Source organism: Anguilla anguilla, chromosome 5 (assembly GCF_013347855.1).
Source record: "Anguilla anguilla isolate fAngAng1 chromosome 5, fAngAng1.pri, whole genome shotgun sequence".
In the NCBI taxonomy this organism is placed as follows: domain Eukaryota; kingdom Metazoa; phylum Chordata; class Actinopteri; order Anguilliformes; family Anguillidae; genus Anguilla; species Anguilla anguilla.
The window spans coordinates 38,984,646-38,999,386 of NC_049205.1; the positions used below are offsets into that span (position 1 = coordinate 38,984,646).

At 41.4% G+C, this 14,741-nt stretch overlaps 2 protein-coding genes across 3 annotated transcripts; both read left to right on the forward strand.

The window, feature by feature from the left end:
* Nucleotides 1-306: 306 nt before the first annotated feature.
* rpp25b (ribonuclease P and MRP subunit p25, b) lies at nt 307-3,601 on the forward strand. The gene is made up of 2 exons (XM_035417320.1): nt 307-710; nt 1,536-3,601. The coding sequence occupies exon 2, from the start codon at nt 1,619-1,621 to the stop codon at nt 2,156-2,158; it is 540 nt and encodes a 179-aa protein (XP_035273211.1). The 5' UTR covers nt 307-710; nt 1,536-1,618; the 3' UTR covers nt 2,159-3,601.
* A 4,531-nt stretch (nt 3,602-8,132) lies between these two features.
* On the forward strand, nt 8,133-13,987 carry LOC118228398 (cytochrome c oxidase subunit 5A, mitochondrial-like). 2 transcript variants are annotated; one of them, XM_035419887.1, is made up of 5 exons: nt 8,133-8,166; nt 10,174-10,290; nt 10,828-10,949; nt 11,939-12,066; nt 13,830-13,987. In XM_035419887.1, the coding sequence occupies exons 1-4, from the start codon at nt 8,148-8,150 to the stop codon at nt 12,050-12,052; spliced, it is 372 nt and encodes a 123-aa protein (XP_035275778.1). In that variant the 5' UTR covers nt 8,133-8,147; the 3' UTR covers nt 12,053-12,066; nt 13,830-13,987. The 2 variants fall into 2 exon arrangements, with proteins under 2 accessions (XP_035275778.1, XP_035275777.1); XM_035419886.1 differs by having other exon boundaries at nt 8,138-8,311.
* Nucleotides 13,988-14,741: the final 754 nt, after the last annotated feature.

The window sequence follows — 14,741 nt, forward strand, 5'->3', positions numbered from 1 at the left end:
GCAGTTCTTTGAAGGATGTTTTCAATTATAACGGCGCTAATTTAATTCATTGTTTCGCCGCTGAAAATGCACTTTGTAAGCCTCACTGCTTCTCTGTTTGAGAACTCGGGCTTAATCAGTCATGTACTTTGAGCACATGCACTGAAACGTCCTCTAAAGAGATTGACAAAGTTGCCCTGTGATTTGTGCGCCCGCTCTTAAAGCGACGGCTCCCGCTCGAGCCCGGGCCGCGTATCTAATAGAAGGCCTGCGCCTTTAAGAGGGAAACCCCCCCCCCCCACCCCCACCTCCACCACCACCACCGCCACCCACAGCCCCCTCCTCCTACCCAATCTCGCTGGCGGCGCACAAACGCTCCTCTTACAGGCGCTAGCGGAGCTGCAGCTGTCCCTCACGCCGCTTTATGGGGAAATACAGCAGATCTCCCGAGCATCACTGGGCACAGGACGGAGGGAGCCGGGCGCTCCAGCTTCCAGTCGGCGCGTCCCTCGCGGAGCTCGCTCCCAGGAGGGGAAGAGGCAGGCTCCACTCCGGTCTGAAGCTCCCCGAGGACGTGAGAGGCAGGGGCTGTGAACCGGGGGGTCGGGACCGTCCCGAAGGGTCAGGGGCAGCCGGAGATGAAGAGCCCCGTCGGGAATCAAGCCCTAAATGAGTCGGAGGCAAGCTGAGGAGGAGGGACGCAGGAGCCGGTTTTATTCCGAATGTCAAAAGTAAGTTTGGAGCTGCAGGATAAGCCATAGCCATAGTCAAGACTATAGACTGACCTCTTTATTTAAACAACAAAGGGGAAAGAGCTTTTATTGACCGTTTTATTGGACTCTTTAACCTTTAAACATTTGTTTTCTTCTGAGGGACAATAAATTAGCTGTTAAACTCTGTGTTGCTGAAAAAGTGCCGACCGACTGCAACTTTCAGGTCTGTTAAGTATTAATAATTTTCTTAGGCTGAGATTTATTTAATTAGATCTTTTTTTTATCTTTTTTTTTTTTTTACAAACGGACAGTTTTGAAGAGCAGTGTGTGGTTGCACTGACATCCATTTACAGTGGCTGAGCAATGTTTTCTGAGTTTTTTGCCTAGAGTGATTTTTCTCTCAAGGTTCAGGCAGAATACATCAGCAGAGCAGAGAGAAGAATTTTGAGAGAAAGTGTTGCCTACGTTCCGCTTCTCATTGGTCAACTTGGAGAGGACAGAGTGTGAGGAGACTGCAGGCTGTTCCTTTGGAGTCCCGCACCTTAAGTTGATCTTTCAACTGATCAGTTTACAGGGTGCCAGCCGCCGGCGAATAGACGCTCTTTGAGATCACTGTACTGGACTTGAGGAAAGCAGGGGAACCTCTGATGGAGCTCAGCTTGACTCCTGAAATGTTCTTACCCTACCAGGGACAGCCGTACTGCGGTCAGCCTGCAGCCTCATGCAGTGTCTCTAACGCACAGGCGCCCCCACCACCTCCTCTGCCTCTTCCATCACTCCCACCCGCCCCCGTCCCCGCCCCCGTCCCCACCCCTATTCCCGCCCCCGCCCCACTCAAACCAGGACAGGGCGGCTTCCGGAAGGTTTGCCGCACCGAGGAGGCGGGGCCGTGCCCTTTCCCCGGACTGGCGGCCGGGGTCCTGGAGATGCGGGTGAAGGAGGGGAGCAAGATCCGGAACCTGATGGGCTTCGCCATGACCCGCATGCAGGGCGGGGCCGGGGGAGACGGGGGCGGGGCCGGGGCCGGGGCTGGTGGCGGGGGCGGACTCAGGCAGGTGGTCTTCGCCGGATCGGGGCGCGCCGTCACCAAGACCATCACCTGCGCCGAAATCATGAAGCGCAAGGTGGGCGGCCTGCACCAGCTGACCAAGCTGCGCTACAGGAGCGTGCGCGAGGTGTGGGAGAGCCGGGAGGGCGGGGCCTCCGAGATGACCATCCACAGGACCGTCCCGTCCATCAGCATCCTCCTGTCCAAGGACCCGCTGGACCCCGGGGAGCCCGGGTACCAGCCCCCGGAGGCCCTCGGCTCGCTCTGGGAGCCTCCGGCACAGGATGAGGGGGAGGGCGCGGGTGCCCCCCCGACCGCCGACAAGAGACCCCTCAGCCCCGCCCCCTACGGCAGCCAGCCCGGGTGCAAGAGACCCTGCCTGACCGACGGGAGTTTTTCTGCTCCCTTCCCAAAATGACTGAAGTTTCTTTGGGAGGACAAAATGACGAAGGCCAGTTGGTGGTGCTTACTCGATCATATCAGTCAGACATGGAGAGGCGTAAACAAATTTTCTGCATTCTGAAGTGTGTGCGTGTGTGTGTGTGTGTGTGTGTGCGTGCATGCGTGTGCATGCGCGTGTGTGCGTACACTTTTGCCTGATTTCTCATTTATTTCTCATCTGAAGCAATGACAGAATGACACTTTCTACCTAAGACTTGACACCTTCTTATTCTCTCGGTTGCAGAGTTTCTACAGTTTCAGAAGTGTAGCACTCAACTTTGTGGTGGCCTGACAACATATCCATTTATCCATTAACTTTCTCCATGGTCTGCTCCTCTTTTATTATTATGCTGAGTTATATAAAAGCACATTCTTCAAACACAAAACGTAGGTTCTGAGTAGCTTAAATAAATGCAGCTGTATGTGTATAAATCTATTTAATATGACCAAGAGATAAATATTTTTTGTTGTGGTCTTGAATATCCACCTGCCATCCATACATTCAAATAAATTTCAAATTTGCCGATGAATGCACATAAATTATTTCTGTGGTAGTGGCTGTAATAATTCACCGGAGTGTGGATATATTGACATTTTCCCTTTGTCCTTTGATACCACGGGCTCAGTACAGATAGGTTTACTACACAGAATCCCAGCTGACAAAGGAAACGTAACGCCCCGGTCTTTTGATGCAAATGTGAGCAAAGAGACGAAGGCGCCGGTATCTGCTCGGATAAGCTGGTGCATCGGGAACTGGCTTACAGAAGTGCCAACAGCTGTTATAAACATAGATTATCATTAAGATTGTAACGGAACAAGATGCTTCAGGAATACAAAGAAGGCCCAGGACCGTTTTCCTTTATCTTCTCGCCCGAAAGGAGCGCTGCAGACTCAGCTAACCTTTAATCTCTGCAAAGTACCCAGTGCGGCGTGGAGCCACGCAGAAAAGGCCACAATTCACGGGCCGCCTGACAGCGCTCTCGGTGTCAGTGAAATGCACGCGCGGCTACCTTGCACACCTTCGCGAAAGCCCGTACTTGCTGATGCCGCGACTCAGAAACTATAACTGTGCTCTGACCCAGGCTGGCCAGTTCTTCAGTCTGAAGCAAGCCATTTCCGTATGGCTGAGGAGACGCCAAGGGCGACACCGCAATGCACTATTGATCAAGATGAAGGTTAAAGTTAATATGGGTGGGTGCTTAATGCACGACGCCCCCGGAATACATCTGGACCGTGCCGATAAGCTTCAGTGCGAATGAACGTGTTCTGCAAATGACCCGCAGTGTCTTGTGATGTTTCAAGCTTAATGAAAAACGCATTTGTTACCGTTCTTGGCTTGAATTGGTTTGAGTTCTCTGGTGAGTTAGGTCATTGTCATATTTGTTTCATGTGTATTAAAGATCTATTCCAATAATCTGTAGGAAGCATAATGTCCTCTTATTAACAGAATATTTACTCAGTATCTACACTGTCATATCCTCCGCAGACCCGGCAATTCGTTTTTGTCCCCTGTAGGGAACATGAGTCGCTGATCTTAATCTCAAGAACCATCCGTAGATTCTAACTATGCTGAAACCTACACTAAAAGGGACATGTAGGCAAAAATAAAATAAATAATATTTTTGAAAGTATTTTCACTGTAACATGTTTTTCTCATCCAAGGCAGTTGTATTTTAATTTTTTTTAATACTAAAACTTTTTATTGCTGGATCTCAGGGGACTATAGAATTGTAATGACAAAAAAGATATATGGGCAGTACATCCCATATCAGAAGCTGTGTGGTAACAGCAGTTTCCCTTATTCATGCCTTACATCCGTATTTGGGGTTTGTTCCTTCAAGAAGAGGAAGGCTGTGGGGTATACTTTATACTCAAAAGATAGATGTTTTTACAGTTAGCAGTTTGTGCCCAGCAGTTAATTTGTAATGTAATGTCTACATTACACAAATTACCTACAATAGCTAATATATAATGTCAGTAAGCATCAAGTGTGTCATTGAGACATTCATGCAATTGATATATGTCACTAATTTTCTCACTCTGAAAACCAAGCTGCAATATTTAAGTATGTTTTATTGAATAATGACGCATACATTTTAGCTGTTATCTTCAAAATATTTTAAGGAGTTGTCTGAATTATCAATGATCAATTCCACTGCAAACCCAGAAATGAACTCCTGCCTAAAGTGTAAAAAACATCTCATGAATTGGAACGAAAGACAATTTGTAACGGGGAGAGAAACACTGCGGCTGCAATAAGTTTGTTTCTTTTGGTCCTTCGGGAAAGGACGGTTGAGTTCATCATGTGGCTAACAGCTTTCGCACTGTGTGAGCGCTCTGTGGAAATCATCAGCACATGCCGGTCACATAGATATTTCTGGCTAAAAGTTATATCGACCTGCATCTTTTCCCAGGCATTAGGTATTCTGGGCTGAGTGCAAAATGCAGAGTGAATAGGATAATTAACGATTACTCAACAGCCTATCTGAGTGAAAGGACAGATAAAATTCAATGACAACAGCATTAGCCTTGGGCCAACTCGTTATTTGATTGGAAAGAAATTGCAGCTGCAGTAGAAAGGACAAGATTTGAGGTGCTATTTGTGCAATGCAGAATAGGTTCTTATCAGCACATTTGCATGTTCTCCCCTTCAGTTCAATACATAATGTGGAAATGCGGGAAGAAGAATGTAAAACAGAAATCCCAATAACACAGTGTCTCCAGCATACAGAGAGAGAGATAGAGAGAAAGAGAGAGAGAGAGAGAGAGAGATAAAGAGAGTGAAAGAGAGATTGCTTTAATGGCATCATTGTCAAAATCTATAGGAAATGCAGCAAACATGTAGGCCTAATATTGTATAACAAATCTACTGAAAATAGTGTTTGACACTGGCACAGGACAGGTACCATTGCCGTTGGTGGTAAAGTTAACTGCACTAACTGCACCTTGACAAATGTGCCTTTTAAATTATTATAATCTGATCTAATAATATTAATAATAATAATACTTATTATTATTATTATTATTATTATTGTTGTTATTATTTTTGCTGTTGTTGCTTTTAATCGTCATATTTATAACCATTGAAACAAAATCATAGCATACTTTTTATGAGTAACAATATTTACATTTTCCTATACGTGTGTAAAATATGTATATGTAAAATAATTATAAAACATTGTGTATAATCCAGAGTTACAGTGCATTCTTCCCAAAATGCACTGTGATTAAAGGGCAGGGGAACCTCTGCACAGCCTGATCTGTGTTCCAGGCAAGTTCCACACCTAAGATGCAGTCAATACCATTTATGAAGCATTTGTCACTGGCATTGCATGGCGTTGGAGCTATACATGTGCATTGGCTGGATCGGGCATATACAGCAGTTTGAAACATTGCCCATTATTGTTATCATCCTCATCATCATCATCGTCATTAGCATTAGTTGTAGCGCCGTGAGTATTTTAATTTTCATTTCATGGTTCGTTGCCCTCGCATTTCTATGGCAGGAAAATGGGTGCAAATCTCAAAGGACACTCTTTAGAATTATTTTTTCAGATTAGATTTTTTTCCCCGTCATTTCCAGTTTTCCTCTTCCTCTTTAATATCCGCCACAGCCACAGAGCCTGCATACATCGAGCGAAAGTAAATTCATTTTGAATTTATCATAAAAGTGAGCACATTATTCCCCCCCCCCCCCCCCCCCCCCCTCCCCGGCAGCAGATGAAAGCAAGGTCTCTCAGATGGTTCAGGAGTTCGCTATCTCCCTCCCACCAGATGGCTTCGTCTTTTCTTATCTAAAAGAATGGGCACTGCCTCCATTTTTCAACCGGCCTTATCTGTAAATCCCTTAAATTGAATATTTATTCCGCCAATGTTTTCTGCCTCTGTTCCCCTGCATGAGGCAACGCTTCCTCTCCCTGCCTATTCTTCTAAGTCGGAGCAAAATCTTCTTTCACCCTCCTCATGTACACTCAGTCATGTTCCAGAGTGAAAGAGACAGTGATTGATTCTGTGATTGCCTTGAAAGAAAGGGACATTAAGTTGGGCACACTGTGAAGGTGAACTAATGAATGCCCAACTGAGTGGAACATTCAGCAGTGGTGAAAAGTAATTTTTGAAAAAGGACATAAGATATTGCTCATTGTTCCTGTATCAAGGGGGGAAATGGAATTAACCAGATACAGGGTCAGTCGTAGTGTTTCTGAAGGGGCTGATATTGTTCTAGAAAACACTCTAATTCACACAGGAAGGATTTTTAATGCATATGAATGAGAATTTGTAGCACTGAAGTCAAGTTAAAAAGGACTGAATAAGTGTTTGTAGAATTAGCTGGTAGTATGTGGTAATATTTCTTATTTAAACTCCACTGGCCGATGGAACGTAACTTACAGAGTAAAAGTCTGATTGGGTGAACTTTAATTCTCAGATTTTGAGACAGGATTTTATAGACACAATGTTCATCTTTATTAAACAGGCTATTGTATCAGCACAAAGGCCCACTCGTTATATTAAAGACTTTTGTAAGAAAATCACTGATAGGGCATGGGTTAATTAAGTAATTTTTAGTAAATTCTGTTATCATTACTTGTTTTAATCCCAAAATGTAAAGAGGCTAGACTTGGAGATTACTACAAACAGATAATATTGCCATTTAGGATCTTCACTATATTTAGTCTGTTTTTCTGAAACAAAAATAAATGTAAAAGCATTCAATAAAACAGACTGTCCTACAATTACATTGTTGACCAGCCTCTAGCCAATTGACATTATTGATCAATCTCCACCAAAACTACCATTTAGCATGACATGTCACTATGTCACAATGAATTTGAGCCAATCTTGCCACCTGGTGGAGAGGGCGGAAAGTGTGCATGATGTGAAGGGACTACTGTAGAAAACCGGAAGAGAATTACTTTTACAAATAAATAAATTAAAATGATCATCAAATCTGGAATTATTTGAATGTAAACCTAAAGAAGCACCTATAATTGTTAACCATTTGAAAATTGTATGGGCATATCACTGAAACTGACCAATGAACAAATACCTACTCCTTTCATGGTCAGAATTTAGTTCTTGATAACTCACATTTAATTCTGTATTTCCATGCTCTAGTTTTGCATTAATTTCTGAGAAACTATTTAAACAATGCGGAGTAAGAAAATATTGTCATGTTTTCTTATGAATTATTTTCTTTTATTAATTATTTTCCTAGGTGATCCTGAGGCAAAACCTAAATACGTGGAGGAAATTCATCCACATATCTTGAGTTAAGAAGTGGTAGCATCAGATTTTGGTTTGTCTTGATGAAGGACTGAAGTTACAAGGAAATATGTTTGAATATCAGGTGACACAATCTGGGCATACCATTTTCTGCGCTTATTTCTGCAATGCCATTTCCTTAGTTTGCATTTATTTTGCAGTTTGTGTGTGTGTGCGTGCATTAAATTAGCAAGTCCCTCCCTGCTGGCCTCCTAGTCTCTGCCATCTCACCTCTGCAACTCATCCAGAATGCTGCTTATCTGATCTGCAACTTCCCCAGCCATGTTACGCCCCTTCTCTGTAATATGTTCAAAAGATCATCAGACCCTACACACCTACCAGACCTCTCTGTTCTGCAACCTCTCTGGGCATTTGGCACCTGAGCTTCTGCCAAATGATTGTAATGTCATGTATAACTCGAACAACATAACCAGCATAACACAGAGTCCAACAGAGGAGTTTGAGAACGCCTTCTCACTATAATAACCAAGATGGGCGACAGTCCATATTTTACATTTACCGATGTGATTGCTCAAATGTTGCACTAATTTTATTCATTTTGAGCTAAATACCAAGCGGGCCTATTTAGCCAGAATAGACACGCCATGTAAGAATAAAGATAATAGCCTGTGATTTGTCACTCAACCCAATCTCCGCCCTCGCAACCGTTGCTGTCCCCGCCGTTTGCGTCACATATTCTTCCAATGCGCAGATGCAATAGTTGTAAGTTCCGATGTCCTTCTGTACTGATTTGTTGTAGCTACCTAGCAATTTTTCGAAGTCGCCTTGGTAAAAATGTTCAGAGCAGTTGCGCGACTTTCTGTCTCCGGCGTCCGGACACTGGCACGATCGAGGCCTGCCTACACTGGTAAACTGACGCTGAAATTAGTATGTGCATGCTGCTTTCCTTCAGACGATTGAAGGCCATTACGTTGCTAGTCCGTTAGCTAGCCTTCTGACAGTGTTCCGGTGACATTGGCTAGCGGCCGTTAACATTGCCTAGTTTCTAAATTAGTGGAATGATTTTGGGAGGTCAAGTGAGGTTTGGAAACGGAGTGTTTTTATTAAAGGGTGCTTTTGCTGAAATTCAATAAAAAGCGTACAGATAATGTTTGATTGTAAGATATCTAAAAACACATGCACGGAAAAGTGACTGCAACGAAACCATACATCTAACGTTAGGAAGCTTACTAAGCAGCGCTATGCTACTGGTCGGAACATAGCTAGCGCATGCTAACGTAGTTTTCTTACCGAAAGTAAAACCGTTTCTGAATGATTACCACCAGCATCGAGCTCACGAACAGCCGGTTGTTGAGGAACACATGATTATAAAAAATACAGCGTTCAGTGTGTCTGCCATTGTCAAATGAAAGAACCGCACACTTACCAGCTGGTGTACGTTACGTCTTATTTTAATGTATTTTTAGGTTTTGCCTTGCTTTCTATGGTTAACTGTGCACCAGGTTGAGGCTTGCTGGGGTATGTTATCGGTCGTTAGCTAGCTAGCTAAATTGGGTAACATCGAATAACCGACTAGCAATCTGCGTAAAATAGCTAACTTATATAACGTACATGTAATATTCATATGTCAGCAGACATTTTTGAGAACTGAGAAGTTCGCAGATGTTGGCCGCTGTGTTTTGAGGTGATAAAGAAATTGCTTACCTAGCTAGCTAACTTTAGCTTAGTAGCTAGCTAACTTGACTTTTTGAATGGTTTCTTTGAATGCCCTTGTGATGACCCAGTTGTGAGTGAGGCTTTGGCCTAAGTTTGCTAAAGTTAAGCCGTTGGAAAGCTAGTGTTCTCTGAGAAAAGTGAAACTACGACCCAGAGTTACCATGCATTTAGAAGAGTTCTTTGAATACTATCTTGGTCGTCTATGCTTATTTTTGGAAGTTTTGTATAATGGTGGTGACCATTGTAACTAGGCTACATAATATGAAAACGTTGCATGTTCAAAAAAGGCTGTGCACTTTGTGGCATTGCGTCTCAAAGTTATTGTTAGCTCTGAGTGTGCAGCAAGCCACCTTGTGTCAGCCAGATAGCTAGTTCTTATTAATTGCCCTGCCTTGAAGAATGGCATTAAAACGGATAATTTTGTTTTGTTTTTGTTTTTGTTTGTTTTGTTTTTTCCTGGTTCTAGTGTTCGGTAATTTGTCAATGATTCCCACTCATTATAAGTGCAATGCAACTAATGTTATCTAGCTTATTGTAATAAGTATTAAGTATTAAGTTTTCTTAATAGCCATTATCCTGTGATAAAGCTCTATTCCGGGAGACCTAACTTAGTATTTCTATGAAGGGTTTGAAAATTGAAGGTTATGGGCTCAGTGGCTTTCATTTACTTGTATTATGTCAGACGTGGCTTTTTCTTGGGTAAATTACCATTCATTTTTCCAAGTTAGGTCAGTGGTTCAGGTTGAATTTATGTGCTGGGACCATTGTTTTGTTCATGAAGGTCACTTCGAAAGCTGGCACGTTTCCATCTCTATTGCATACCGTTTATCTACTCGCAACCGTAATGACAGCCAAGATTGTTGCGCTACCTGTTTTCTGTGAACACATCCTGCTGTTTCGAAGCGAAACTATTATGAATAAAGTCACCCAAGCAGCCCAATACATTTTTAGATCTGTTTTTGTAATGTATCTAAAAAAAAGGCTGAACAGATAAAGGGTAGAAATGCTCTAATGTCTGGTGCGCTTTTAAATGCATTCCCCTCCTTTCTGCAGCTCCTTTGGCCACTCGCTGTTACTCTCATGCCAAGGTGGAGACAGATGAGGAATTTGATGCCCGCTGGGTCACCTATTTTAATAATCCAGAAATCGATTCCTGGGAGTTGAGGAAAGGTAGGTGACGACTAGAGTTACTGCCCGGTCTTGCATCTCTGTGGTTCCTATGCTAAGCTGTTTATTCCATTTTAGACAGATTCCCTGGAAAGCTGGATGTGTAGCCACGAGAGAACTTGATTTAGAAGGATTTTCACTTAAGGCTGAAGTAAATCGATGTGATATCCGAATGAAATGTTGAATTTATTCCCCCCCCCGCCTCTCGTTTTAATTATTGTAACACAGTATTAACCATGGAGTACCCAAACTCTGATATCTGTTATATAGGATAAAGTAGAGCTTTGGGGGGGGGGGGTGTTATAACTGTGGAAATTCAGTCAATTCAGGAAATCAATTGCAATTCCATTCCACACAGTGTTCCATGAGTGTTTTTCAATTAATGAAATGGATTTCAATTTTATTTTCTTAATTGAGTGAATTGAAGTGAAATCGACCTCTGAAGTTAACTCTGCTTCTCGGTCACGGTGGCGCTGCACTCTTTAATGGGCTTCACAGCTTGGATCTCAGTGCTTATCCCCAGTGCACGTTGTCTTCCAGGCATGAACACCCTGATCGGTTATGATCTGGTACCCGAGCCAAAGATCCTGGACTCGGCCCTGAGGGCCTGCCGGAGGTTAAACGACCTGGCCAGCGCTATCCGCATCCTCGAGGCTGTCAAGGTGGGTGACGGGGCTCCTTCCAATGACAAACCAGCATTGGTTTATCTTCTCGGCATATTTTTATTATCTCCCGTCCCATTAAAAATCCCCTGCTTATGCGCTGAATAACTTTGATAAGCGGATTAATATCCTTGATATCCCCTACAGATCCATGGGAATATTAATAGGGAATTTCTTTTTTGTCTTCTTCAAACACGTCACACCTCAGGTCATGAAATGAACGGTGTATTAAATCTTTTTTTACAGTAACCGAGCTGGGAAATTATACAGCAGTGGAGCATGACTCATCCTTAACTCCCCTTTTCACACCAAAATAATTTCAGCACAATGCATTTCTGAAGATGTTGGATTGTCCATGGGTATGACAACAGTCTGTATGGTCTCAGAGCAGTATCATCAGATTTAGGATTTATTCCTTTCAAGGAGGGACTTGGTGGCTTTAATCTTCACACCTTGTAAAGCATGTTAATGAGAATATTTGATCACTGGCTAATTACAAGTCATGTTAATCCATCATACTGCACTGTTAGATATTTGAGGCCTAGAATACCATGAAATTGCTAAAAAATGAAACCTTATGTAATTTTCACATCTATTTGTTTGTTGGAGTCCAAGCCAGAAAGTACTTGTTGTCGATGTTTGGTTTTCCACTATGCTAGTGCTACTGAACCATGGTGCATTTGCATAATGCAGTTAATAGTGTATCATCGACTACTGGTTTGTATCATGTGCTAAAGATGTCATCATGTAATACTTGTCCTTTGCACATTCGTACGCCGTCTTACTTCCTGGAATTACAGTGGATATTGTGGAACGTGAATTACCCGCTCACCAACTGTGAAGTGGATTGCAGTTCATTTGCAAACAATTGAATATGGTTAATCTTTCCACCCTGTTCATTATTTGTGTTTCTTAATATGTTATTTTCTCTTTTTTTACACCATTCTACGTGTCTAACTTTTTGATTGCTTTTTTTTGTATTGCACCAGAACAAAACTGGATCTCACAAAGACATCTACCCCTACGTGATTCAGGAACTGCGTCCTACGCTGGATGAACTGGGCATTTCCACACCCGAGGAGCTCGGCATTGACAGACATTGATATTCCCACTATGGGTGCGTTGACTGTCACACCCTTCCAAACATTTAAAAACCTGTCCTTTGTATCGGAATAGATAGTCAATGTCAAACTTAGAGTACCAGATTTTAAATGCTGCATCTTCAGACAGGAAATATAATTTACTTTTATCTTGTCTGACATTAAAATATTTTTATGATGCACATTGTATTCAGTTGGACAATATGATTTTTTAAAATGTTGTAAAAACATAGTTTTATTTTCCTGATATGAGATGTCAGTATGTCCACTTTGATTAATTGCTATAAGGAAAGCGATATCTGCATTCATTTTGTTAGCATCTGTATCTACAGTATTTGTCTGAATTGGATGGCATTTTTAAGTACGGGCATCATATGCAGTGCTTGTAAAACGCATTGTCTCACCATGACCTGTTTCGTCTTATACATTGTAAGAGTTTATACTGGCAAAATTAGACATCAGAATTTAAATTTGTTGGATGCAGTCAAGGACTATATGCGATAGTTTTATCTGACATAAATGGAGCAAAGAACTCAATGAAATGTAATAGATCAGTCTGTCATGTCACATTGCAGGCATGATGGTAAAAAAGTAAGGAAACATAAAGCTGTTTCCTGTACACAGAATAAACATACTGCAATGATGTCTTTGTTGCAGTCATTGCAGTGTTTTCAAATTTTAGATTGTGACTACAGGCAAAATAAATTGGGTAATTGAAGTTTAGAAATGAGTTGATCGGTCATTTCCCTTGTATCAGACTATGCAGGTTTTTCCACGTTGCATTGAGTTCCACCAAGGTATAGCAGAAATAATAGCCTTCCAAAACTGTACCACATATAGTCAGTTGTCCTCTTACTAACATTTCAGCAATGAGTTTCACAAGCAGCATTTCCAGTACAAACGCCTTTCATGACAAGTTTCAAATGTAAAAGATCTCTTGGGAACAGTTTAAGACGCACTGAAAAATATTTTCCTATAATGCCACACAATGACATGACTACAATCTAAAATGTAGATCTTTTATGGGTATTTTGTTGTGATTTTGTGTGGTACCTGCTATTTATGTATCTGCATATACCATGATGGTTGACTTTAATGTCTGGATATATAATGGTGAGGTGGCTGGAAATGCAGACTATGCCATTCTGGTGCAGTCTATGGACGTTATACATTGGCTATGATTCTGTTTACTGGAGAATAACAGGAAGCATTGCTATCAGGGAGTGTACTTTTCTCAAGCACTTGCATACTGTAAGAAACAGGCTTACTTAAATACGAATTTCTAAATCTGCAGATATGGTTGGGCAAACATCGGTATTGATCCAGAAAACTGTTGGCACACCTTTGGCGCAATAATTCATCATTTTACACGTATTTGGTATTGACATTTTCAGTCTGTTAGAAATGCTCATTTCTTATTCGTAGGCATTTTATTGGGAAACAGAGTTTTCGATATTTGTGTTTGTTGAAGCATACTCTTCTGATCCGGTCCAACACAAACCTTGCCCTCACTTAATAAAATGGATTCAGATACATTGTTCATGTTGGATGTCACACAAAATATACTTACCAGCAATTGGTCCAGATGTGTTGCATGGGCAGTGAAGACCAATCAAACCTAATCCTGTTTTCACAGCTATTTTCTTGCAAGTCAAACTTATTTTTATTTGAACTATAAATCATTCATGTTTTCTGTTTTGATTTAAAAAATAATAATAGGAAAGGAAAAAGGAAATGAAAAAAGAAACTCATGATTCATTCTTTTTCTATTTTCTCTCAGGTCTTCCAGAGGTGTGTTGAGGTTACTGTGACATGGCTGCCAACTGCACTTAATTTGTCCCATAAAATAATGTTTATGTAATATTTTATTAGGACTTTGTGTCCTATTGTGTATAAAATGTCAACGGATCTATTAAATGGAAAACTGTCTTTAATGAGTTCTTAGTGTGGACTGTCTTCTTGGATCTGTCATTTCAGATGTGCTATTAAAATTGTGATTCGTCATTCGATCCCTTTTTATGAAGAGTTTGTTGTCATTGTTGTATGCATATTGGCTGGACAAAAAAGAAGTTGTTATTCGACCCATTGAGGGAAAAGTTGCAAGAAAGTGCATCTGAAAGAAGCTCGACATGATGTCCAGCACGGGAAGCACGATGCGAGGCTCATATTTTTCTTAACTCAAGGAATATTTTGACCCAACAGTGATGGCTCTCTGCAGCTTTTTTTTTTTTTTTTTCAACTTTCAGATCAAAAGGTTTCACAAGGCTTAAATTTAAAAAAAAGAAAAAGGAAGCCTGTGGACAAGATGAGCAGGATCTTATAAAATCCTGCTTTAAAATCTCTTCAAAACCTAACAAAAACTTTCATCCTTTGAGATTGAGCCAGTATATGGCTACATGTGGTGTTATAACCATATCCATAAATATGTAACCTTTTAAATGACTGTTTTCATGAGAAACTGACAAGAAAAAGTGGTAAAAGCAGGAAGCTAGGCTTTGCGAAGCCTTTTAGATTAGCTAATCAAAGCTTGAAAAAAAAAAACCTGCAGAGTTTACATTGGGTCAAAGTACATTTTTGAATTTACATTGGCTAAACCAGGAAATTTCTGTATTAATAAATTATGAATTTGTGATTTGTGTATTTAATTACAAATAATACAGCATTAAGCCTATTATTACATCTGTTACATGTC

Excerpts from the sequence above, each read along its gene's own strand:
- LOC118228398 (XM_035419886.1), top strand. The coding sequence starts at position 8,239 with ATGTTCAGAGCAGTTGCGCGACTTTCTGTCTCCGGCGTCCGGACACTG. Across the intron at positions 10,291-10,827 it reads TTCCTGGGAGTTGAGGAAAG|GCATGAACACCCTGATCGGT; the intron begins GTAGGTGACGAC and ends GTTGTCTTCCAG. Across the intron at positions 10,950-11,938 it reads GCATCCTCGAGGCTGTCAAG|AACAAAACTGGATCTCACAA; the intron begins GTGGGTGACGGG and ends GTATTGCACCAG.
- rpp25b (XM_035417320.1), top strand. The coding sequence starts at position 1,619 with ATGCGGGTGAAGGAGGGGAGCAAGATCCGGAACCTGATGGGCTTCGCC.